Source organism: Phoca vitulina, unplaced genomic scaffold (assembly GCF_004348235.1).
Source record: "Phoca vitulina isolate PV1807 unplaced genomic scaffold, GSC_HSeal_1.0 scaffold8, whole genome shotgun sequence".
Lineage (NCBI taxonomy): Eukaryota > Metazoa > Chordata > Mammalia > Carnivora > Phocidae > Phoca > Phoca vitulina.
Window position 1 is genome coordinate 45,499,668 of NW_022589711.1, and position 25,598 is coordinate 45,525,265.

A 25,598-nucleotide genomic window follows, 5' to 3' on the forward strand; every position below is an offset into this window, starting at 1 on the left:
ATCACATACCACTGCTAACTTTTACAGCAGCTCTGTGTTACCTAGCTGATATTCCTAATGGATAGCTCAAGAAGGAGAAATGTGTCAGATTCCATGAAATAATTCAGGAATATTCTAATAAAGTATTTAGTAATAATTCAGGAATATTCTCATAAAGTATTTAGTGTTGGTTAATTTTATGTGTCAATTTAACTGAGCCATGGGTTGCCTAGATGTTTGGTCAAACGTTATTCTGGATGTTTGTATGAGGGTTTTTTTTTTTTAAGGTTTTACTTATTTGAGAGAGAGAGAGTGCCTGCGCAAGTAGTTGGGGCAGAGGGGGAGGGAGAGGGACAAGCTGACTCCACGCTAAGTGTGGAGCCTGACCTGGGGCTTGATCCCACAACCCTGAGACCATGACCCAAGCCGAAACCAAGAGCCGAAACCAGATACTTAACAAACTGAGCCACCCAAGAGCCCCTGTATGAGGGTGTTTTTGGATGAGATCAACACTGAAATCAGTAGACTAAGTAAAACAGATCGACATCTCTAATGTTGATGGGCCTCATCCAATCAGTTGAAGACTGACTGATTCTGAAGAGAATGAAAAGGCTGACCCTCCCCCAAATAAGGAGGAGTTCCTCCTGCCTGACTGCCTCTGAGTGGGGACATGGATTTTTCCTCTGCTGTTGACTTATACTGAAACATCAGCTCTTCTTGGGCCAGGTCTGAACTTGGATTGGAACTACACCATGGGCTCCCCTGGGTCTCCAGCTTCCAGATGACAGATTTTGGGACTTGTCAGCCTCCATAATCGTGTGAGCCAATTTCTTGTAATGAATTTCTTTCTACATATATATGTATGATATATTCTCTTTCCTGGAGTGCCCTAACAGTCAGTATAAGCACTAACCCACTGGTTCTCAAAGCATTGGTCCCCGTGTGCAGCAGTATCTGCATCACCAAGAGACTTGTTAGAAATGAAAATTCTTGAGCCCATCCCAACCTACTAAATCAGAAACTCTGGGGCAAGGCCTAGCAGTGTGTGGTTTCAGAAGCCCCTCAGGTGATTCTGATACATGCTTATTTGAGAATCACTCTATCAGGCTAAATATATCACATCGGTAATTTAATCCTTCCTTGCTACTCAAAGTGTGATGCAGGGACCAGCAGCATGGGCATCATCTGGTACTGGTTAGAACTGCAGACACTCAGGCCCCACTCCAGACCAGTGGAATCGGAATCTGTATTTTTAACAAGATTCCCAGGGGGATCCGTGGGTCCCTGCGTTTGCACTCAACAATCCTGTAAGGTGAGTATGAGCCATCCTGAGGCCTGGATCGTCTCTGGGCCTGCCAGTTTGGCTTACCCTGGGCTCCTGAGCTCAAGTCTTAAAATTAACCCTCTATTACTTGAAATGATTTAAGTGACTCCCTGGTCCCCGGAACACAAAGGGCCTTCTCAGACTCAGACCAGCAAGTCTGGGGCACATCTGTCACTTCAGCCCCACTCCTCACTGCACCCCAAGTTCTAGGCTCACTCTGTGGATGTGATTACCTGGGACTACTCACCACCTTCTTCATTTATGTGGGTTTTCTTTTTTCTCTGTGTAAGCCTTGTTTATCCCTATTCCAGTGGGAGCTTCTAGAGCTGCGCTCTCTAACATGATTGGCATTAGCCATATGTGGTCACTGAGCTCTTGAAATAGGACGAGTCTGCATCGAGATGTGCTGTAAGTACAAAATATATCCCAAAGGCTGAAGAATGTAAAATATCTCATTAATAATTTTATGTTGATTAAATGTTGAAATGATAGTATCTTGGTTATACTGGGTTAAGTAAAATATTTTATGAAAATTGACTTCACCTGTTTTTTTAAATGTGGCTACTAGAAAATTGAAGATTATATACATGGCTCACATTATATTTCTGTGGACAGTTGTGCTGGAGGACAGGACTGTGGCCCCTCTATTAGAAAGAAAGCTCCCAGAGGGTGGGTGCCATGCCTCTTCTTTGCTCTGCACCAAGTCTCTGTGACCAGCCCCCTGGAGGAGGGGGGTGAGTGTCGGGACTGGCCACAGAGAGCCCTTCCGGGGCTCACACTAGGGTTGCATCCCACTGCATAAGGTGATGACCAGTCCTATCGTTAAGGCACTTGCGCTCATGGAGGATGTTACATGTTTCCTGGTCCCGGTTACCAAACAGGAAATCAGATGAGGGAGCATATTCCTCTATTCTCCATGCAAAGATTTCTCTCTGGACGTCGTTCTCAGGATGTTAGGAGCAGGCTCAAATATTACAAGGCCACATGTACCGGGTACCTACATTTGCCACTGCTGCACTGATCCTTACACACCCCTGCGGGGCAGCTGTGGCTTCCAGTTTACAGAAAAGGAAATAAGGCTCCAAAAGGTGAAGTTCCCCATAGCGAGAAATTAGTGGAGCTAAAATCCAAGACCCTACACCAACACTGCCTTCTGAGCTTGACCACTAGGGGGTCAAAATCTTCACATATGAATTACACTCTTAATTCTAGGGCCTCTGCTCTTTCCAAGTAAGAAGCATAGCACAGAGCTGGTGAGAAGGCAGGTGGCTGCTAGATCCCTTTGTAAGAATCCCCACTTCCTTCCAGGCCTATGGTCTATGGGGTGGTCCTAAGCCACACACCAGTGGAAACCAGCCTTTGATGCAGAAGCAGAATGTATACAGGGCCACTCACATTTAAAGATGCTGCAGCCTTTAGGCCATTCTCTAGGTCCTAGGATTAGAAGACCAAACACTTTCAGTGGTCTGGGCCTGAGTCTCCCCAAATTAAAACCAAAGGAGAGGACTCAGGGCTGAGAGTCTTTGTCTCCCCTTATTCCTCTATAGCCCTCCCACCTTCTTTCCTCCCTGTTGCCCACATCTCAGCAAAGCAGGAAAAATTTTAGTAGGTCATCAGCTCTAACTTCCTCAATAATGGGAATTGAAAAAAAGATTTCATATTACCTGGGTTTTATATACCTCCTCTGCATGCCTAACCCATTCCATTCCTTTTAAATGGATCACAGAAAACAAAGGCTAGCCGTCTATAGAGACCACTGAATTAAAACCCTTTCTCTGCAGAAACAGAGGGCCAGAGGTTTAAAGTTACACATATGACTGGCAAAAGTTGGGCCCAGAACCCTGGAACTCTGACTCATAATACCCCATTTCTCTGGCAATAAACAGAAAGCCAGAAAAGAGGTATTACAGACTGAATTTTTGTGTCCCCACCCAAATTCCTAGGTGGAAGCCCTAACCTTCAGTGTGACTGTCTTCAGAGACGGGGCCTGGGAAAAAGTGATAAAGGTTCAATGAGGTCATAACAGCGGGGCCCTACTCTAGTAGAGCTGTTGCCCTTATGAAAAGAGGAAGAGACACTGGAGCTCTCTCTATGCCATATGAGGACAGAGTGGCCATCTACAAGCCAGGAAGAGAGCTCTCACCAGAAACCAGACCCAGCTGGACCCTGACTTCAGACTTCCAGCCTCCAGAACTGTGAGAATATAAGTGTCTGTTATTGAAGCCATGTAGTATGCAGTTATTTTGTTATGACAGCTTGAGTTGACTAATACAGGGGGGAAAGTAATTTTTTTTGTGAGCCTCAACTCAAAGTTTGGATATTGAAAACTATAGAAGAAAGCACAGTACCAGAATTGTCCTAGATGAGGGCCATTCAGAGACTCTGATCAGGGGCCACTTTCTATCTGGAATGCTCCAGCCCACAGGCAGTTGAAGGTCATTAAAAGGAATGAGTCACTCAGTTAAAGAATTTGGGGAAAGCATCCAAACTATGCACATTCTGTTCCGTGAAACAGCCTGTCTGTCTTTCCATGATGTAGGGAAGCAGGGAAAACATTGGCCCAGGTGTACTTCACCCCTTCTGGAACCTTCTCTGGTTACTTTAATCCTCACATACAATGCCCCCAAAACCAGGTTTGGAAGACTGTCTCCTGAGAGGGGAGAAAGTGAGTCTGGACTTCTGGTTTATTAGCCCTTAGAAAGGCCTGTAAGAGTCGAGGGAACCTCTGACGGTCTGACAAACCCCCACATCCTTTTGGACATCAGGCCTTTAAGCGGCAGCCAGTGGCCTGAACTGGAAATGTTCTCCCCAGTGGAGGGGCTTCAGCACGTGGGGGATACACTAGCAGCAAAAGAAACAGTTTTACCGATGGTCAAATGGTATATTTATCTCCTATATATTTTTCTGAGTTTAACAAAATTTTTATAAATAAGCGAGTGTTACTTTATAATGATGATAAGAAACACTGTTCATTCATTCTCCGAATATTTCAGTATCTATCCTGTGCCATGAAGTTTTCTAGACGCTAGAGATAGAGCATAAAGGATACCAAGTCCCTTGCCTCCTAGCGTTTCTAGTTAAAGGTGAGGGTGGAGGAGAGAATTAAAAAAATGGGAAGCAGTGATGAGTGCTGGAAGAAAATATTCAGGGGGGGTGGGAGGATGGAGAGTCTTGATGGGGTGGTCAGAAAGGGTCCTCTAAGGAGGGGACACATGAGCAGAGACGTGAAGGAGGTGAGGGCTGTGGACAGAGCTCTTGCTTTGACAGGGAATGGCAGGGCAAGGCCCTGCGGCTAGCTCAAGGAAGGGCAGGGGGCCTGGCCGAGAGTGAGGGATGGGTCTCAGTCTCAGTGTGAGGGGAAGCCATTGGAAGGCTGGAGCAGGAAAGTGAGGCGATGTGAGCTGGACAGTGTCTCCTGGGATGCTTCCCTTGTTCGCAGGAACCACGTTTCCCCCATTAGATGAAAGGTCCTGAGTTCAGGGATGGGCATGCTTTCTCTTGCGGGTTTCTCTTCTGCCCGAGAGAGGGCGGACGCAGGAGCTGCAGGCCTTGGGGAAACTGACAGCTTGTCTTCCCCCACGGCTCTCACTTCCTGAAACTCACCTTCCACCGTCAACTCCACTGTCACCTGGCGGGCACCACTATCATTGGCGGCTTCACAGGTATACTTTCCCTTGTCTTCCTCACAGACAGCACGAATCACAAGGCTGAAAGCTCCCCGGACACCACAATCCAGCAGGAAGCGGCCCCCACTGGTGATGGGTTGCCCATTTCGGTGCCATGTCACGTGGGGCTCTGGGTAACCCCGGACCTTTAAGGAAAAGAAGAAAGGGTGAGCGCCTATATTTCAGGAGTGCTTCCTACGTGCCAGGTGTGGTTCTGAGTGCTTTACACGTATTAACTCATTACATTCCTTGAAGCAGATACGACTTTCACGACATGAAGAAACTGAGGCACAGAGAGTCCTGCGGCAGATTTCCTGAGATCTCAAAGGTCGAAAGTGGCAGAGCCAGGCATCCTGGCTCCAGGGCCCACTACACAAGTGACTCAAGCCTGGTTGCACATTAGAATCACCAGAGGAAGCTTCAAAAAAATACCAGTGCCCAGCGCCTACCTTGGACCAATTAAATCAGAATCCCAGGGGGTGAGGACTGAGCGCGGCCATTCTAGACCAGTGCTTCCCATTCAGATATGCAAATAAATCACTGGTTAAAATGCAGATTCTGCTTCTCTAGGTCTGGGGTGGGGCCTGAGATTCTTCAGTTCAGACAAGGTCTCAGATGATGCTGGTACTTCTGGTCTCCAGAACTAAAAATGTTCTAGACTTGAGTTGCCTGGGCTGGTAGCCAGGCCAGCCACACGGGGCGATGGAGCACTGCAAGTGTGGCTAGTCCTAACTGAGCTGCACTGTTAGTATAAATTACACACTGGGTGTTGAAGACTTAGTATGAAAAAAAGAACGTAAAATTATCTTGATGATTTAAAAATATTGATTACATGTTGAAAGATCCTATTTTTGACATGTTGGGTTAAGTGGAATATATTGTAAAAATTAATTTAACCTGTTTCTTTTTCCTTTTTTAATGAGGTACTAGAAAAGTTACAACACCACGTGGGCTTTTGCTTGATGTTTTTACGGAGCAGGGCAGCTTTAGACCGCTCTGTCTCTAATACTAGTTAGTAGCTAATATCTGTTGAACGCTAAGTGTTAAGCCCTTTTCTAAGTACCTGACACATGTGAGCCTTACAGTAACCTGTTTGGAGAGAAGCTATTTCCCCAAAGAGGGAAAAATTAAGAGAGACAAATTCCAAGAAAAGAAATCACCTTGGGTTTCAGAGAAAGAAGTTTCCTCTAAACCCTGAAACTCAACAGGCCCCTGAGAATGGACTCATCTTCAAAGGAGCAGGGTTCAGACTGGCCCATCGATACACAGCCTGGGACCCAGAATTAAGGGATTTTAGCACTGGAAAATGCATAGCATACATCACAGAAGTCTTCTGAGCAAGTAGTTGTTTGTATTATAAAATGGTGGTAGCAATAGCTCTTACCCATGTATCCACGGCAAGACAAGAGACAATGGATATGGATGACACGAAACCAAAATTTGCTGGATGACCCCAAACTGACTTTACAAAGAAAGCCTTCAATGACCTCCTCACACCCCAGCAAGCTCAGAGAAGTTGCTGTATCAGCACAGGGGAGAGAGAGCATCCAAACTTGGCATCCAATCACAGTGAGTTCCCTAAGCACACCAACGCAGAAACAACTGTGCTAACAATTTCAGGGGTCATCTTTGGACTCTGCTCACTTCCTTTCCCAGGCATCCCACCTCCTACTCATCCTCAAACCCACTTCTCAGTAGCCCGGGATGCAGATGTCTTCCTAGGGAAGGAAGCCTGGAAACACAGGGAAAACCCCCAAAGTGAACAATCCCCTCTTTGGTTATTCCATAGTCACCCCATCAGTGCCACCTTATAAATCTCACAAGGCCCGCCTCCCCATCCTCACTAATTCGTAGTCTGGCCTCAGTTAAAAAAAAAAAAAGAACAGAAAACAAAAAAATCAAAACCTCAAATCAATATTGTTCATCAGATTTATAAATTCTGGCGAAAAAAATCCCTTTCCCATTAAAATTTAAGCCATCTTCATGACAGAGATTGAGTATCTGTGAGGGAACGCTGAGATTCTGAAGTCATGTCCCCCAGAAGCAGACAACAATGTTTGTCACCAGCGCACTCATATCCTCTCTGAGGTGGATCGTGATGAGGGGTCCGCATTCACTTGGACAGATAAGCTCTGACATCTATTATATATAATATGAAACAAAGTGTTAACTGTGGTTTATCTCTGGGTTTCTCCTCTTTTTCTTTACTGAACAATTATTTTCTGGTATTTCTGCAAATAACATATCTGGCCTTTGTGAAATAGAAAAAAATTTAAATGAAAATACGTTTTTCTTTTTCCTTTTTTTTAAGATTTATTTGAGAGCCAGAACGTGCGCACGCAGAGTCGGGGGCGGGGTAGAGGGAGAGAGAATCTCAAGCAGACTGTGCGCTGAGCATGGAGCTCGACGTGGGCTCCATCCCACAACCCATGAGATCATGACCTGAGCCAAAACTGAGTCAGACGCCCAACCGACTGAGCCACCCAGGCGCCCCATGTTTCTTTTATATTAGTATGTATAATAAACACACAGCACAAACATTCATTAATTTGTTGAGGCCCTCAAGGTACTTAAATCTAGCAATGGAAATAAAAGCACTCTACAAATAAACATTATGCATCTTTGATGGTGACAAATGTGTACCCATATAAAATCATGTCATCCTGTGATGCTATCTTGGCAAAAGTTCATACAAAGGAACATCAGACAACAATTACTTTGTTAAAGCATATTTTTGGAAAACAACTAAGGAAAATACTCTTTCCTATAAAAGGAAGCCCACTAAAAGTCTGGTCCTATAGTGAGTTTGCAAATGACCATTGTCTTCTCCTCTGCCCCATTAGGCATGGCCAGCCTAACCTCCAGAAGATAATTACACAGGCTTCTGTGAGCTTCAGAGAAAGGGAGTAGAGCACTGTAATGGGAGGAGATAAATCATTAACTTCACCAAAGGCATGGTTAGCATTCCATTAGCCAGTACTCTGGCCCCCTGCAGCAAGGCGACTCCCGTGGCCCACAGGCCCGGGGGCATCAATAATTAACTGGGGACACTGCAAGTGTTCTAGACCTCGCGGACTCAGCTCTCTCTTTCCTTTCAATTTCCTCTTGCTTTCTACACCACCCCCTCCCCCCAGCCGATTTGCCTGTGAAATGCTGCATTAAAATAAATTTTAGATTTTTAAATATGCTGAAACTGGTGCCTCTTAGAAAGTTGCAGTTTGCTGTGCGACTTTTGTAGCACCTTGCGTCTGAAGCACAGGCAAGGATTTCTGTGACCTCGCTCAGTTCCCAGGTCTGAAATGATTTGCAGCTCCAATTCTTATCTTCCCAATAGGAGAAAAACATGTTCAACCACTACCTAATAATACCGAAAGACAATCAGCTTCATGGAAACCCATTTTTACTGTCTGCCCACTATCCTGCACTCCTGGGTGGGGAAGAGAAAGAAGCCTGGGCTCACCTCCTTGGGATGCAAGACAACAGCCCTGCCTTCCCTGGGTGCCTTATCTGCCTTCATCACAGGCCTTCGGCCAAGAAGCCACAGCTAGGATTTTTATAGTCTGGTCCAAGGCCACACTAAAAACCCACTGCTATTTTAGTTTTTAGAGGACCTTCACATACAGAATCTTATTTGATTCTTGCAACCCTATGAGGAAAGGGTCTTGGATTGGGGTACCCAGAAGCAGAACCTGAAGCAGGGATTCAGGGAACCCCATCTGTGACCCCTTAGCCAACACAGCTGCTGGGCATGGGTATACTGGCCTGGTGAAGGGGGTCTGGGTGGGGCTCCGACAGTGTCAGTGACGACAAGCAAAGCCAATCATATTACTGAACCCAGAGAGCTGAGGAAAGAGGCCCAAAGAAGTCGATGATTAGCCAGTAAATGGCAGATCGAGTGGAGACCTGGGACCACAATTTTGGTCTCCAAGTTGAGTGGTTGTCTCTCTATTCCTCATTGTAAATTCATGTTTTTGGTGAGACAAATACTGTAGAACCTAAAGCACTGATAAGTGTCTTTCCCTAAGAGACCCTAAATCTCTTCTAGGTTAAAGCAATGTCTGCTCCCCGCTTGGAGAAAAAGTCAAAAGGTTCATAAAAGATATGGCCATGCCACACACAAGCCTTGGGTTGTTCCCCCAGAGTGACAATAGGGCAGGGCTATAGACTAAATGTTTGTGTCCTTCCAAAATTCCTAAGTTGAAATTTAACTCCCAATGTGATGGTATTAGGAGGTATTAGGATGGGGCCTTTGGGAGGTGATTAGGTTGTGAAATTGGAGCCTTCATGAATGGGATTAGTGCCCTTATAAAAGGGACACTGAAGAGCTCCCTCACCCCTTCCCCCATGTGAGGACACAGCAACAAGACAGTCATCTATGAACCAAGAAGCAAGCCCTCACCAGATACTGAATCTAGCCGTGCCTTGATCTTGGACTTCCGGCCACTAGAACTGTGAGAAATAAATTTCTGTTGTTTAAGCCCCCCAGTCCATGGTATTTCTGTTCCAGCAACCTGAACAGTCTAAAATAGACTGGATTAGTGCCGTACGTGTGCAGGAGTCCTGGGACTGGCAAGGCTTCCTAGCCCCTTCAGATTGTAATTCCTTCTTTCATTGAAGAGAAAACAGCTCCTGATAGCTAAGGCCCCTTCCATCAGGGGGCCTTGGGCAGTATACCAAGGTAGTATGCTTCTGAATGGTGACCCACTTAGCTTCCCGTTTCTCCCTCCAGTCTCCTCTGGGTCCAGCCCACAGCCTTTGTACCCTCTAATCCTCCATACAGGAAAACCAAGTGACCACAAGGAGACATGCTCATGGACACGAACAGGCAGCCTTGACTTTTCACCATAATGAGTTTTTGGAAACAACCCCACAGAGGGTCATTCTAAGGAGAATTGTATTTTTGCCACAGTAACCACATTTAATTGGAGGTTGTGTTCTTGAACAAAAGCCTGGGATCAAATAAACCAAGAGCATAACCAACAACTTGTCATAAAAATAAAGATACAGTAACCATAACCCCTATAATAATTTAAAATAGTAAAACTGTGTTCCAGCTCCATAAAATGTCCTCAAAAACCTTTACGTCCTCAAAAGACCTTTAAAGGGAATGGGGGCTCATTCTGCCTGTGTTGGATGATGAGGAGAAAGTGGGCAGCTTACTCAGTGGCAATATGACACCTACCTGTCATATTTGAGAGCCTTTTTCTCAGAAGCTGGTGCTGTTTTGAGATTTACTTACTGACTGAAAGTGAGACATTCTTAAAGGCACTAAGTCTCTTGGTTTTTCTCTGACATGTGTGAAGGGCTTTCAGTCTATTCCAAGGTGTCTGGGACAGGCCACCACAGGCTGAGCCCAGAGCAGTGACAGATTCCCTATCTCCACAGCCCTGGCAAAACCCGGAGCAATGCATCTGCCATCTTAGCCTAGCAGGCAGTAAAAGGGGGGGGGGGTGATTTTGCTATTTTTGATGATCTCCTACAAGTCCTTTGTTCCTGGACAGGCCTGTCCCTGTACGCGTCGCACAAGCCCACGCAGCTGCAAAGCCAATGTATCAGCCAGATCGGGCAAGAGATGCACCTGAGGCTCTGCCCCCCTCGGAGATGGAGGGAGACCAGGAAGAGAGAAACCAGGACTGCACTGGGGCCAGGGTGCAAACAGGCTGCCCAGCAGGATGCTGGAGAGCTGGGAAGATAGACAAAGAAGCTGTGAGCAGTGAGCTAAAAAACCTCGGGGCGGAGAACAGTAGACTTGAGGGGTTGCCAATGAATATCTGTTTGAATCTCGTTGAGTCACGGAATCGATGCCGGGAAAGGCTGAGCCTGGCGTACAGACATTACAGAACCTGTCAGGTGGATGTCCCCCCCGAGCTGGACAACATCGATGCTGCAACATGACTGTCTACCTGCTTATAATTCCCTGACTGCCTACAGCACCTGACTCTGAACTTCTTACCCCATTCTGAGGCAGCTTCTTATACAATAAATAAATTCCCCAATGATCAATGACTACCAGATCAGGGCTGGTGATTTGAAAACTAAAAAATAATAGGAAATAAACCAATGGTGCTGAGGAGTTAGTTGAAGAAGAATCCTCTGCCCCATCTGCAAGTATAAGCTCACTCAGATAATAAATGGATATGATGCACAGAAAGGAGAATGAAAACATTAACACCCCAAACAAATTAGACCACAAAAAATGTCCATAAAACTGACATCATGGGTATATTATGAGGGTGAAGAGTGAAGGGTGAGCCGGGCATGGCATGACCAAGTTGAGGGGCCTGGGTCTGTGTCAGCATCTGGCACTCGGCCCTGTAGACAGGCAGCTACTTTGAATAATCCCATTGCCAAAAGCCAAAAGCCTTAACTGAACACACAGAATCCATCAGGAAGAGATGAGACCAGCCAAAAACAGCAGTTAGTGAGAGGCTGAGACTGCTGGATGCACCCTGCCCATAGTCTGAGGTGTGGAACAAGGAGGACAAAAGTGATTCCATGAGGAATGAAATCCGAATGTCAAGAACCATTCCTCAAACCGGTTCAGCAAATGCCACACATCTTCAGGGGCAGATGCTGAAAGTCTCCCTCTGTGATCAGCCACTTTCACTTTCTATGGCAAGTTTTCTTTTCCGTGGACCAAGACACAGGCACCCCTGCATCCCCTGTCCCTGCAAGTCTGAGAACTCCACATTTCTTCCCCTAAGAGCACAAGGCAGGTGATGTCTTGGCAGTCTTGGGTTACACCTCAGGCCCTTCCGAATCTTTCCAAAAAAATTCTATCCCTTTATCTAGATCAAGCTTATCAATGCATGCAACTTTCTGATTTGATTCCCTCCTAATGATACAAGCACCTAAAAACCTCGGAAGCAGTCCAACGAAGAAACAGAATCCTACATGTCATCAGGCACCTGTCACACTAATGATTTCCTAGTTCCTCCAAACTCACAGTTTCCATATAACACAAGTGTCCTCCTGTTTGAACTCCCAGTTGCTCTGGTGTGGCTGGGGATTATTACAGCCTTACCAGAAGCCTCTCTACACAAAGCCCTGGGGTTCTGGCTTTACTAGCTCTCATGATGGCTTTCAAGGACATGACCTCTCCAGCTGGTGAGGCTAGCCCAGGAACTCACCGTTTCTGCTACTGAGTTGAGATATGCTCTCAGGTATACTCAAATATTAATAGGAGGCATGTGGCATTGTAGAGGCTTATCAAGTAAGTGCTGTGGCTTGGTTTTGTTTGACCGGCTCAAGATCTCCTGCCGCACACCCCATCCCCCTCTACCCACCACACGTCAGTCTGGTGGGAATGCCAGTCAGTCAGCTGCCTCCTGGCCGATGGGCATGGGCTCCAAAAATGGACGTATGGTCCAAGCCAGCCAATGAGAGCTCTTCCCTGCAGTTTTAAGTGCGAATAAAGGGAGACCAAAGCTGTCTCTTTTCACAGAGATCCTAAGCTGGGCAGATGTAAGCCTGAAGCCCTCTACGGCTGTCCTCTCCCGTCCCTGCCCCCCATTTTCTTGCCCCCTCTCAAGAGGAGGAGGCCATCTGATGAACCAGACGTCACAGACCAGAGAAGAAAAGAGATGGAGACCTTGCCTGACAGAACCGTGTTGGACTCAGGATCAGCTGTGTAAGATAGCACATCTCTTCTGCTTATCCCGGCTGGAGGGGGCTTCTGTCACTTGCAGACCAGAGTCCTGACAAACCTGGCCTCTGGACTCAGACATACTTGTGTATGGATGCTGTCTGCACCGGTTACAGGCTGCCTGACCGTGGGCAAGTGTTTTCACTTATTTGGCCCTCAGTTTACACAGCTGAAAGAGGGGACGATACCAGTCACCACTTGCATGGAAAAGTTAATGACCAAATGAAATAGGCACAGGTACTACAGCCATTAATAACATCTACAGGTCAGACCTTCTCTCTCTTTTCCTCAAAGTAATTCTTCCTAATAAGGTACCCAGAACCCACTCAGCTCCCAGCTTTATTAACAGGGTGAAAGTGCCCTAAGAAATAGTAGTCCTTTAAACTTCTGGGCTTGCTGGGCCTCGTCCTCTACGACTCACGTCCTTAAAGACAACCTCAAGGTATTACACTCTTCACTGGATAAAAACCTAACACTTTAACTGAGAACACCTCTGCTTTAGCTGAATTGGCTCATTATTTTTACTGAAGAGGTGAACCCCGCTTGAAAAGGGATCACTGTGGGGCACCGGGGTGGCTCAGTTGGTTGAGCGACTGCCTTTGGCTCAGGTTATGATCCTGGAGTCCCAGATCGAGTCCCGCATCGGGCTCCCTCCTCGTGGGGAGGCCTGCTTCTCCCTCTCCCACTCCCCCTCTCATGCTCTCTCTCATTCTCTCTCTCAAATAAATAAAAATCTACTAAAAAAAAAAAGGGATCACTGTTTTAATGTAACATCACAAAGCACATTTTAAAACAAATATGCAGCGTGTAGTTTTGACTGCACCATTCATCCCCTCCTGAAATACCATGTGCACCTTTGAGGCAGAGACGATCCCCTGATTTCTGCCTCACTGACTAATGCAGCCCTGGAATTTCAAGGGCACGAGTGAGTGTCAGAAAGGAAATAAATCTGGGGTAATACATCTGGAGTCTCTAGCCAGTCATGGTTGGACCTGGAGAGAGAGAGAGACAGACATCCTTCACCGGCAGAACGGACACAGCAGAGGACTGCTCTCCAAAGAACACGCAGACCGTCTGGCCGTGCCTCCTCACCCCTCAAACAGCAAAGCCCAGATCCCGTAAGGCTCTGAAACTGGCCACAGGTCATACCGGAAAGGTCCTGTATGACGAGGACTGAGAATCTGAGGTAGTTCTGTTTAAAAGCAGAGGTAGGCAACAACGAGCCAAGGTCCTGACAACCCAAAAACCACTTGACTTGGCCCCTTTGGCTTGATTTCTGATTTTCAGTCTCTCCAAGCTGCTCCTCTGACCCAACACATGCTCCCCAAGCCCGTTACTACACAAAGCACGCATTCTGCCTGGATTCTCCCAGGTGGCAGGCTGTGGCGGGGCGGGGGGGACACAGCAGGTGGGGTTTTGAAAGCGGGACCTTTCCTGCCGCCTGCATCAGTAGGGCCAGCAGAGTGGCTCTGGGATGCTGTCAGAACATGCCTAGCACAAAGGGCACAGAGCAGCCATATGAGTTTGCTACTTTATGGCACAATGTTGTCTCCAGGCTCCAACTGTCCCCAAGCATCCTGATCTGCAGAGAGAATCATGCCAGATAAGGAGTCAAAAGCTGCTTCTCGTGCAATGTCTGTCTGACTGCCCGCCAGGCTGAAAAACACAATCAAACATGCTTTTTTTAAAGCTGTTTTTATTCTCACCAAGACAATACATGCACATGGTCAAAATGTCCACTGGTACTGTAAGTCATAACAAAAAAAAAAAAAAGCAGGCCACCGCTGCTCCCCTCCCACCCCCAATTTCCACTTCCTTGAGAGTGTCATCTTCAACTCTTGCAGCCATTTCTTCTGGTGTTTGTTTTCTCCCATGTTTCTAAACAACAGCCTTACATAACAACCACTTTATTCTTTTAAATTGTAGGCATCATTTCCTAACTTCTCTGTATGGAACTTGAGCTTTTAGCTCTCAAATCCCCCTCCCTCCATAAGCCCTTCTCCAACCCCTAACCATTACACCACAATTTTTATGTCCAGTGTATAGTGTTTTTTCATTTTAACTTTGCTCGCTGCCAAGCTGCATAGTATGTTACAATTCAATTTCTTGAACTTTTCTTTTTTTTTCTGGAGTTAATAACTGCCATACTTTGGTTTTTCTTAGTTTTTTAAGAACCTCAACATCTTAGGAGAACTATAAACTTCTTCTCAGCAATGGTCAAACACATCAGATAACTAGTTTACCACTTGCTTTTATTTTTTCCTCCTTTGGAGATATCCTTCCTGGAATACTCTGTTCTCCTCCTCCAGTCTATACTGGATGCTTTCTAAGCTTGATGCACGGTGGTCCTTCACCATCTCTGGGGCACTTCCTGGTCTCTATCACCATTTGGGCTGTACACAGCCTCCTCCGGTGGTTTCTTAAGAATGAATGCATAGAAGTTTACAATTTTTAAACCTGGCATTTCTGAGTGTCAATGTTCTAACTTTATACTCAACGTACAGTTCATCTAGGAATGGAATTCTAAATGGAAATCCTTTTTTCCTTCAGCATTTTGGCATTTCCTTCAGCATTTCATGGCATTTGAAGACAATGCTGCTGGGATCCGGTGTTGCTCGAGAGAGATATAATGCCGTGCTGCTCGCTCATCTCTCACGTGCTGCGTGTGTGTGTGTGTGTGTGTGTGTGTGTGTGTTTTACTTTTAAACTTTTAGAATCTTCCCTTTTTCTCTGACAGTCTAAAATGTCATGATGATTTACCTTCGTGTGGGTGCCTTCTTTGTTCACTTATCATACTGGATCTTTGGTTATAGGTCTTCTCATTATTGGTAACACGTCTTTCAATTCTTAGGGATTTGTGTGTTTTGACAATTCTCTCTCCACTGTGTGTGGTTTTTTTTTAATGTTCTTTTAATATGACTCTTGTGAGTTGGATATTAGCCCAACTAGATGACCTTTTGCATTTCTTTTCTCACTTATTTTTCTCTTCCTTATTTTTGTTCTCTCCAGGAGCTTTTCTCATTTTATCTTCCAGTTTATTGAAGCTATTACTTTGGCTATCATTAACTTCAAAGACCTCTTTCTTTTTCAGCCTTTCAAAGCTGTTTTGAATAATATCCTCTTCTTGTTTAATGGAAGCAACATCTTATCTCTAAGGTGAGATAAAATTTCTTCAAAGTTTACTGTTTACTGTGGTCTCTATTTCTTCTTGGTTCCTTTTTTGATCCTTCTTGTCTCTTATTTCATAACAGAGGCTTCTCTTGAGCATCTGATGATCCTTCACTGATTTTTCATATGTGAAGCAATAAAAAGCTCCATGCACACTGGCGGGGCCTTGTCAACTTGTGGGACCTCCCAGTAGAGTGACTGGGTAAAAACCCTCAACTGTCAGTATCGGTGGATCTTCTCTCTTGAGATGACCCATTTCCACAAAGAAGATGCTTGCTGCTTTGGTGGTGGTGATGGGGACACAGTAATTACATCTGTCTACCAGCATTTAGGGCTCAGAGTGAGGGGAGGCCATGAGGCTCTTATTAAGGATGCCCACCCGCCCTTAGCCCTCTCCCTCTTGATTACAGCCCCTCACCTCTGCCTTCAGTTGTGCGTTGCGTCCGAGAGTTGAGAGTCAGTGGGGTTCAGTTTCTCCACAGAGAACCCACGGTCTTTCAGGGTGTGGGGGAGGAACAGCAGCCTGGTACATGGGACATAGGAGGGGCCTGGGGCCTAACTGCTCCTTATTAGACTTTCAATCGACCCTCCAGTTTTCAGCTCCACTCTACAACCCAGGCCTTGAAAGTACCTGATGCCTCCCGTTCCTCTTCCTCAGCCATTTAGGAACTCTCTGGCACCAGCTGGCCTCTTTTTCTTGCTGTCCATTCCCCAGACCACAGGCACAGCACAACACAAGATGCTGAAACCCAAGCCAACCAATCACCTATTCATTTTCCATTGTCACCAACCTGTGGACATCTCTCATCTGCTGGTGTTTATGTTGTCATAATTTTATAATTTTCATTTTATTTTTATAAAAACACATTTTAAGGATGGTCATTATTAAAAAAAAAAAACAAAACAAAACAGAAAATAACAAGTGTTGGCAAGGAGAAACTGGAATTCCTGTGCACTGTTTGTGGGAATGCAAACCAGGGCAGCTACTGTGTAAAACAGTATGGAGGGTCCTCAAAAAAATTAAAAATAGAACTGCCCTATAATCCAGCAATTCCACTTCTGGATATGAACCCCAAAGAACTGAAAACAAGGACTTGAACAGGTATTTGGACACCCATGTTCATAGCAGCATTATTCACAACAGACAAAAGGGCAAGCCAAGTGTCCATTAACAGATGAACGCATAAAACAAAATGTGGTACATACATAGAATGGAACAGTATTCACCCTTAAAAAGGAAGGAGATTCTGACACATGACACAGTGAATGAGCCCTGAAGACATCATGCTGAATGAAGTAAGCCAGGCACAAAAGAACAAATACTGTTTGATTCCACTTTTTAGGAGATACCGAGAGTAGTCAAATTCATGGAGATGGAAGATAGAATGGTGGTCACTGGGGGTAGGAGGAGGGGGGGTGCAGAATTATTGTTAATGGGTAGAGTTCCAGTTTTGTAAGGTGAGAAAAGTTTGGGAAAACAGGTGGTGGTGATGGTTGCACAACGGTGTGAATGCACTTAATGCCCTTGAACTGGACACTGAAGCATGGCCAACTTTATGCTACGTATACTTTACACAACTAAAAAAAAAAAAAAACGTGTTTTTTCCTGATTTATTTCTGAATTCTGTTTTGTTTCAAATATCTGTAAGTTTTTCCCTTTGCCAAACACTACATTGCCTATCACACGATGGCTTTATGTTAAGTATTAAAATCAAGAAATAAAAGTTTGAAAAAATATAATTCAGACCAAAGTCACTTCTCTATTTAAAAAATTTCCAATGGCTTTTCATTGCACTAAGAATAAAATCCAATAGCCATGGCTCACAAGGCCCTGCGAGACCTGGTCCCTGCCTGTGTCTGCCCACTGCTCTCCTGCCACATCAGCTTTCTCTCTGGGCCAGGAAATAAGATGAACACAGCAGGTTCTCCACCCAGGAGTGGCTCCCAGTCGGCTGGATGACAGGGGTATGCAACCCGCCAGAGCATGCAGTCAGTGCCCCAAAAGAGGCTTGCGTGGAGGACTGCAGGAGTGTGGTGGAGAGGGAGGAGCTGTGGCTGTGTTCCTGCCAGCTGAGCAGGAATCCCCGGCCACCTCCCAGGACAGCACTCTGCCCCAAAGGAGCTGGGCCCAGGGCCTGAGAGGGCTGGGCTCCTACGAAGCAGCCATTCAAGCTTAGAAACAAGATGGCGCCAACCTTCTGGCAGCCCCGCAGGGACCCCTACGCTGGGATGGGCTGGGAGACTCCCTAGCGGAGTAGGATCTCAGGCCAGGGCGGTGCAAAGGCAGGCTGGCAGAACCCTGGGGCCCCCTCTATTCTCTGAATCTCTCTACACAGACAGTTCCAGTTTAACCAGAGCAGCTCTCCTTAGCCACTTCTGCTTGATCTGTTCTGCAGTGACGTTCTTTCACAAGCCATTGTTCAGGGATTTTACGCAGGGCCCCAGGGGACACAGGAAAGAGAGAAGACACAATTGCCAAGACCCTCAAATGAGGGCCTCTTGTGAGCAAGCCCATGCATGTGGTGCTTCTCTGGATGTTTGTTGGTGATGTGTTGGGGGCAGGGGAATACCAAAGGGGTCTGAGTCCTGGTTCAAAATACACATTTAAAGCACATTTAGACTTTCCAGTCCAAGCCACTGAAATTTCTTTTCTGAAGAAGCATCTGGAAAAAATGGAGGGAAAAGCTGCCCAGTTATTTAGTAAAAACAAAACTCAAGCTTTCCTACCCACCCCCCCGCCCCGCCAATGTCCCTTTCAACTATGTGATCCCCAGGGATCCATGGTGACTGGGGCCCAGCTGAGCTGGCACCAAGTATATTCATTCTCAGAGAAGGCCAGCCCCACAAATGGCAGCTATAGTCAACGACTAGAAGGCTAGGGTACCTCTTACTCCCCAGAGCCTGTGAACAGGGTCAGCGGAACCTGCTTTGGCCTGACCAATCCCTGGCTGGTGGAAGGGGATTCAAAGCCAGTCTATTTGCCAGACTACTATAAGAGAAGCTCAAGGGCTTCCTGTGCTGGGAGCTCTGCAGCCCAAATAGGCCTTCTCCCCCCACCCCTGGAATGTCCCTAATTGAAGGAGGATGGTGAACAGGCCATCTACAGAAATAGCTGGGCATCTATTCTCCTTTTCTTGTCATAGAGAACTGGAAGAAATGAAAAAGGGGCCACCATTAGATAAAAGTTCTTGTTACTAAGCTGGGTCAAGGAGTCTGTAGGCAGCGCTTGCCCCCACCTCAGTGTAGGTAACTGCTCAGAGAATCCGGGTGCAGCCCGAGCAGCTGTTAAAAATGGGTGGGCGTGCGGGCAGGCACCAGCATCACCCTACATGAGGCCTTGACTGAATGAAGCATGGCAGCTATAGTCACCTCCAGGCCTGAGGGGAAGGGGTAAGAATGGGTGGTGCAGTCCTGTGGGGAGTGGTGGGAAGTGGCAAGGAGAAGCAATTTCTAGGGAAGAATGTACCGATGGGATGCTTTGGGGGGAAGCAGACTATTGAGAGCGGTCCTGGAGGCTCCTGAGAAATGGTCTGGTTCATACCTTCCGTTGTTTGTTTAAAAAGGTCATTTTCAGGTTGGGTCTGGGAAGGATCCATAAACTTGTCATGTCCCTAGAAAGTCCACTTTAGCCTAGAAAAGCTTAGCTCCTTCTACTGCCACCACTCACCTTCTCAGGGAGCCCCCCGACTCTGGGAATTCCTGCCACACGCCTAGCCCCTCCGCCGACACTGGGGCCCACCGCAGCCTGAACGAATCAGGGGTTCTTGTCCCAGAGGTGGAGGGGAGCCAGGCCAGTCTGCAGCCCAGAGGGAACGGGCATGCCTGGGGCCCAAGAGCTCCGAGCCCTCAGCAAGCTGCTGGACGCAAGCGAGAGAGCAGTGTTTATTCCAAAGCTGTTTTCTGTTTTAAGAGCCTCACAGCTGGGTCCAGGGCCAGGGTCCCATTTCCAAGGTGAGTAGTTTTTCCTTCCTCTTGCTGGACCAGGAGAAGTGGAAAAAACCAATGCTGCTTTGGCCCTCAGCTTCTTTTGAACTGATTCTGCTGCCCCTGGCAGGGTCTGCCACCAGGGCGCAAACCACAAACCAGGCCATGGCAGAGAGAATTCTCGGCTCTGACCGCCCAGCTGGGTCATCTGAGGGGAAGACCCATGGAACAAAGGGAACCCTGCCCCGCATGACTCACCAAGGCCTGCTCTAAGGCAAAGACCCCTAACAGCACTCAGGACTCAAGGCTCAGGCCACTGCTGCTCCTGACCCCTGGCCACAAGGGGGCCTACTTCTCTAAACATAGCTGCAGATTGGATACCAGGGACAGAGCTCCAGGTCTAAGTAGGTAGTACTTATTTATAAAGCCCAGAAAATATCCCAAAGTCAGAGCTAAATGCCAATACTACCAATTCTCAGTTATCTCCCTGTTGCAAAAGGAGATAATTGTAGTTTTACTTCTGTTCGTCTATAGGATGTGTCATACATCAGCCTTATCCTCCTAGTTTTGTCCTTTCAAAAACGCTCACCATACACTGTTAGGTGAACAGGATAGATACCCTAGAAATGTGCACGGCTAGCGGAACGAAGCGAGGAGCAAATCCAAGATGCTCCATCCTCGCCCTCTCTGCCACTCCCCCAGGACCACTCACTCCCTCTGGATAAAGCCTCTCCAACTACCCAGCCCCCTCTGAGCTCCCCCACCTCCCAATATCCTGCACTTACACTATTATCTAAAGTGACTACTTTTTTAAAACCAGCAGACACTTACCCGATCGCAATACAGACCGTTTAAAATCAGGCCTGTCTCAGAAAATCTGGGGCAACTCATCACCATTACATCACCTTTCATATTTCTTTCTGCCCTACAGCAAGCACGGTGACACTATTTTCCATAAAACCAGGACACATTATCTGACAGGAGATTTATGGGCAGCCTCCAGGTGCAAGAAGGAGCTGGTGTTCTAAAAGTTTCAACATCAAAATACTGGAACTCCAAGGATATTTGGATGACGCTACTGGAAAAAATGAGACTATTTTCAGTCAGAATGGCTCACAACAATCTGGGACGACAGCGCCTATACCACTAACACGGGTTACGCTTCTGGTCATTCCGGGCACGTTTGGCACAACTCCCTGTGACACTCGGAGTTACTCAAGAGGGGGGACTAGACATTACGCCTCTTTTGATGTTTTCTCCATGCCCAGCATAGCCACTAAATCCACTACTGAGTGGATGGTTGACCAGTATCTCTTCTCTCCCAACCCAAGGGTCATTTCGGAGACACCTTTCTTGGTTTTCCAAATAAGGTCATGCAGTTATGCTCTCATGGCACTCTGTCTTCTTCCTCCGTGGTCTCATCAGTTTGGGATTCATCCTATGCCTGGTTGCTCTCGTCTGCCTCAGCAGCAGCCCGTATCTGCCTATGGAAAGAACTATAATGGTTTGGCTCACGAGTGAATCACCAGCTTGGCACCCTGCTTGGTACACAGTAGGTGATCAATAGGTATTTTTAAATTAATGACACAGTCTCTCTGGGAGGTCCCAGGACCCCATATATCTCCTTTGCATTGACATTCTTACTAATGACTTGAATGAAGACGACAAGTCTGCTCAAGAGAAGTGAAGTTGGCACCAATGCCGCGGCCATAACGTGTTAGCTCGCAGAATCAACATTCTAAAGGAACAAAGGCCCAAATAAAAAGACATGAAAAGAAAACAAGTCATGTGAAAGTTCTAAATCCTCAACTGGACAAAATCAGAGGTAGGGGTACCTCACGTGTAAAGGGAGCTGGGCAAGAGTCTCCTATCGAAACATTATTCCCTCTCAAGCCGAATTACCACAGCAGTGTCCAAATGAGGAGAAGGCCACCCCGTTCGGCCTGACCACCACTACACATGCTTCCAGGTACAGGTGCCACACGTTAACAGGATGTTGACGAAGGGGCTCACGGATCTGCGAGGTGATCACTGCCCAGCCGGCCCCCTGCAGATGCTCAACAGATATTTACTGAAGGAACATAAAGATTAATTGATGGAAGTAGGTATACTTAGCCTGAAATAAAACACACCAGAAGAAGGGCATATCTGTCTTTAATACAACGAGAGCTCTTGTATAAAAGACTCTGTGTTGTGCAGCTTCAGATGTCAGAACAGAGATGTACGGGTCCAACAACCAGGGAGGCAGATTTAGGCTCATACAAGGAGAGATAACAATGCCTGCGTAAGGAAAGGGACCAAGTGTAACATGGCAGATCCCCATCCACAGAAGCGTCCATAAGGAGCCCAGAGAACATTCTGGCTGGGATGTTTTCAAGGGGTACCTTCCAACCCAAATCCTAGTTTTCTAAGAATTTAATAGAACTGAATGCATTAAGGTGAGAGAAAACATGAAAAAATATTCCATTTACACTATAAATAACCTTTGTGCTACAAATACAGAGCTTGGAATGATGTGTTTTTTGAAGGGTTTCATAAATTTACTCACAAAACTGTCTGGATCTAGTGTGTTTTCCGGAGGTATTTTCTTCAACCTTTCCAGTTTCTTCACTAAATTTTTCACATTTTCAATTTCTTCTTTAGTCGATTTTGGCAGCTCCTATTTTCTTAGAAAAAAATCTGTTTCTTTCAAGATTTTCAAATGTATTATCAAAGTTAAACATGAAAATCTCATTTTTGTCTACTCCAGATCAGTGGTTAGAGTCTCATTTCTAAATTTTATATTTTTCTTTGGTTGGCCTGGTTGAGTTTGCCTATTTCCAAGAGTAGTCCTTAAATGTATTAATTAAGATCATTTTCCTATTTCATAATGAACTTATTTCTGCTCATATAAATATCTTGCTTCTGCTTTCCTTTGGTTTGTTCTATCCTTTGATTTTGTGAACTGAAAACTTGGTTCACTAATTTCTAGTATTTTTTGTTCAATAATAAAAGCATTAAAGGCTACACATGTATCTCTGATATTGGCTTTAGCCTGTTATAAACTAACCACTCAAAAAGTAAGATTGTTTTCATATCCAGTAGCTATTACCAGTTAGAAAAAGTATACACACATACACACTTCATCCAGGAACAAACTTACGAAGTGCAAAGTTCCCATGTAATGAAAGTTTCAAAACTTTCTAAACAACATATCAAAAGTTTTGAATAAATAATGAAAACTACTCTGCCCTTGGATTAAAAGTAATCAGTGGTATTATACTATTAGATATGGAGATGTTAAAAAGCCTCAATAATTAAAACCTTTTGGTTCTGATACAAGAATATATATATTGGTTAATAAAACAGTCCAAAAAATCCTAAAATAAATTATATACATGAGATTTTAGTATATGATAAAAGTGACTGCAGATGAAAGGGGAAAATGTATTATTAAGTATGGATCATTTGGGGAAAAAATGTATTACTAAGTATGGATCATTTGGGAAAAAAAAAATCATAGTTAGGATCCCTACCTCACACTATACACAGAAACATCCATTTTGATTGAAATATTACAAGCAAAAAAAAGCTAAAAGAAAAATAGATATAATCTTAGAGATTCCAAGCTTGACACCAATGGCAGAAACTATAAATATATGTAAACTCATAAATGTAGAACTTTGTACAAAAGTAAAATTATGACCAAAATTAAAAGGTAATCAAACTAAAAATATCTAAATTATATACAGAATATAAAGGTGGAGATTCTTAATATGTAAAATGTCTACACGACTAAATAAAAAGAACACATAAAGGAATAAGCAAAGGATATAAACAAGAAGTTCATGAGGCAGCCAAATATACAAAAAATGTTTAAAAGTGACAACCAAATGTAAAATAAAATGTGGTATCTTTCATTAAAGTATGTTAATAGTTAAAGTGATTACTAGCATTTATGAGAGTAGGGGAAAATAAAATTTTTTTTAGATTTTATTTATTTGAGAGAGAAAAACAAAAACAAAAACACAAGCAGGGAGGAGGGGCACAGGGAGGGAGAAGCAGACCTCTGCTGAACAGGGAGACTGACCACGGGGCTCAATCCCAGGACCCTGGGATCATGACCTGAGCCGAAGGCAGACACTTAACCGACTGAGCCACCCAGGCACCCAGAAAAATTAAATTCTTAAATGTTGATGTGAGGGTAACAATCTGAGCTTCATTTTTCTTACCTATAAAATTAGCATAGTAATGCTGATCTTATATGGCTATCTTAACAATTTGGAAATAGCTATCAAAAGACTTAAAAAGATTCACTAAGTCTAATATCTGCCTTAGGAATTATCAAAGATGCCCATGATGATGGATGTAAGTTTAAGTTTTTTAAAAGATTAAATATTAGAAATCCAAAGCCGAATACAGTCTCTTTAAAATACTTACAGCAATAAGATACAATACTAAACATTATTAAAAATTATAATCTTGAGGCATGTAAGAAAATGTTCATTAAATAATAAGTAAAAAGGGAGCTTATAAACCATGGTTTATAACCATATGCTTTCTTCCTGTTTTAAAAGAAAAAATTAGAAGGAAATCTACAAAAATGTAAAATCTGTTATCTCTAGTGGTGGGATTGTTTGCATTTCTGTGTTTTCTGTATTTCCAATTTCTATTTTTACAATGAATATATTTTACTTTCTTAAAAAGCACCAAGACAGTCGAAAAACTTAGCGAGGTTCAAATTATGCAAATTTGCTAGGAGCACATTTTCATGAAAGTAAATAAATAGAAGGACTCGCTGTGCCTAGAAGTCCCCTCAGAAAGGAAGACTGACAGAATGGCACGCCATACTTGGAGAAAATTTGGCTGAAATCGGCATGGCTGGTGACCAACTGGAATAAGACCAAATGGGCTGTGGCTGTAGGAGAGCCGGCGGCGTGCTCCATGGAAGGCCCTTCACAGCAGAGGGGGTGAGGCTTCCACATGGGTGCTTCATACAGTGTCCTCATTCCCTAGCTGGAGCCCAGTGGGACGGCTGAGAGGACTTCAAAGGACAACGGAGTCCATCTGCCACCCGCCCAATCGGCAGCCCACGCCTCTGCCCAGAGAACCTCGCAAGAGTTAACTCATCCTGCAAGGACTCGAGTCAGTGGTTAACTCCAAGCCCTGAAAGAAATACTGACGGGCAGTCCTGGCCAAATCCCCTCTGGTTTAACTGGTTTCAACCTTTGAGCTGGAGTCTGCAGCTGGGCAGAGCCACCGCCCATCCCCAGCTGAGGCTGCCAGGGTCCTTGGCAGACTCCTGGGGCTGAGCTCTGTCCACAGAGCGAGACAGCTCTGGGGCATGGAAAAGCAAGGGGAGGCTGGGCGCCAACCTCCTCCCAGCTGTTTTCAATAAGGCTCCACTTCTGAGGTTGCTGGCAGACCTCTGGAAAGATCTGAACCAACCTCACATAATGTTTTCCATCAAGCCCACAATGAAGTGATACTCTCTTAACTCATGAACTGCACACGAAACCTTTTTCCTGTCACTTCTCAGCTCCTCTCCTAAGCGACCTACGAGCAGGTCAGGCTGGGGTTACAACACTTCTGCGGGGTCACCGGAGACCACAGCAGAGGCCTTCCAAGGCAGTTACCACTCTTGCTCCTGCTGCAGAGGATAAAGGGGATGGACACTTGGCCTCACTTGTGCATATCACTACTTTCACTACATTCGGTTCCCCCGTCAGCATTACTCTGCTAAGTTTACAGGTAAGAAAAGTGAAAGTCAAAGCAGGCTAATAATTTATTAGTACAAGCTCCCCAAATTCATGTTTTTTCCACTATAGCCTTTCAGGGAGTAACAGGATCACAGGCAAGAAAGTTCCAGATCTCAAAAAGCTACTCCAATACCACCTACTCTTTTGACAAGGTT

The 25,598-nt window shown here is 45.3% G+C and overlaps 1 protein-coding gene across 1 annotated transcript in view; it reads right to left on the reverse strand.

The window, feature by feature from the left end:
* Nucleotides 1-4,649: 4,649 nt before the first annotated feature.
* The window catches only part of LOC116633680 (myosin light chain kinase, smooth muscle-like), a 131,397-nt gene continuing 110,448 nt past the window's right edge, over nucleotides 4,650-25,598 (reverse strand). The window contains exons 3-4 of the mRNA XM_032406251.1: nucleotides 4,893-5,114; nucleotides 4,650-4,676 (exon numbers count right to left, since the gene is read on the reverse strand). Of these exons, the coding sequence (XP_032262142.1) occupies nucleotides 4,650-4,676; nucleotides 4,893-5,114 (249 nt within the window). The remainder of the gene's footprint in view (nucleotides 4,677-4,892; nucleotides 5,115-25,598) is intronic.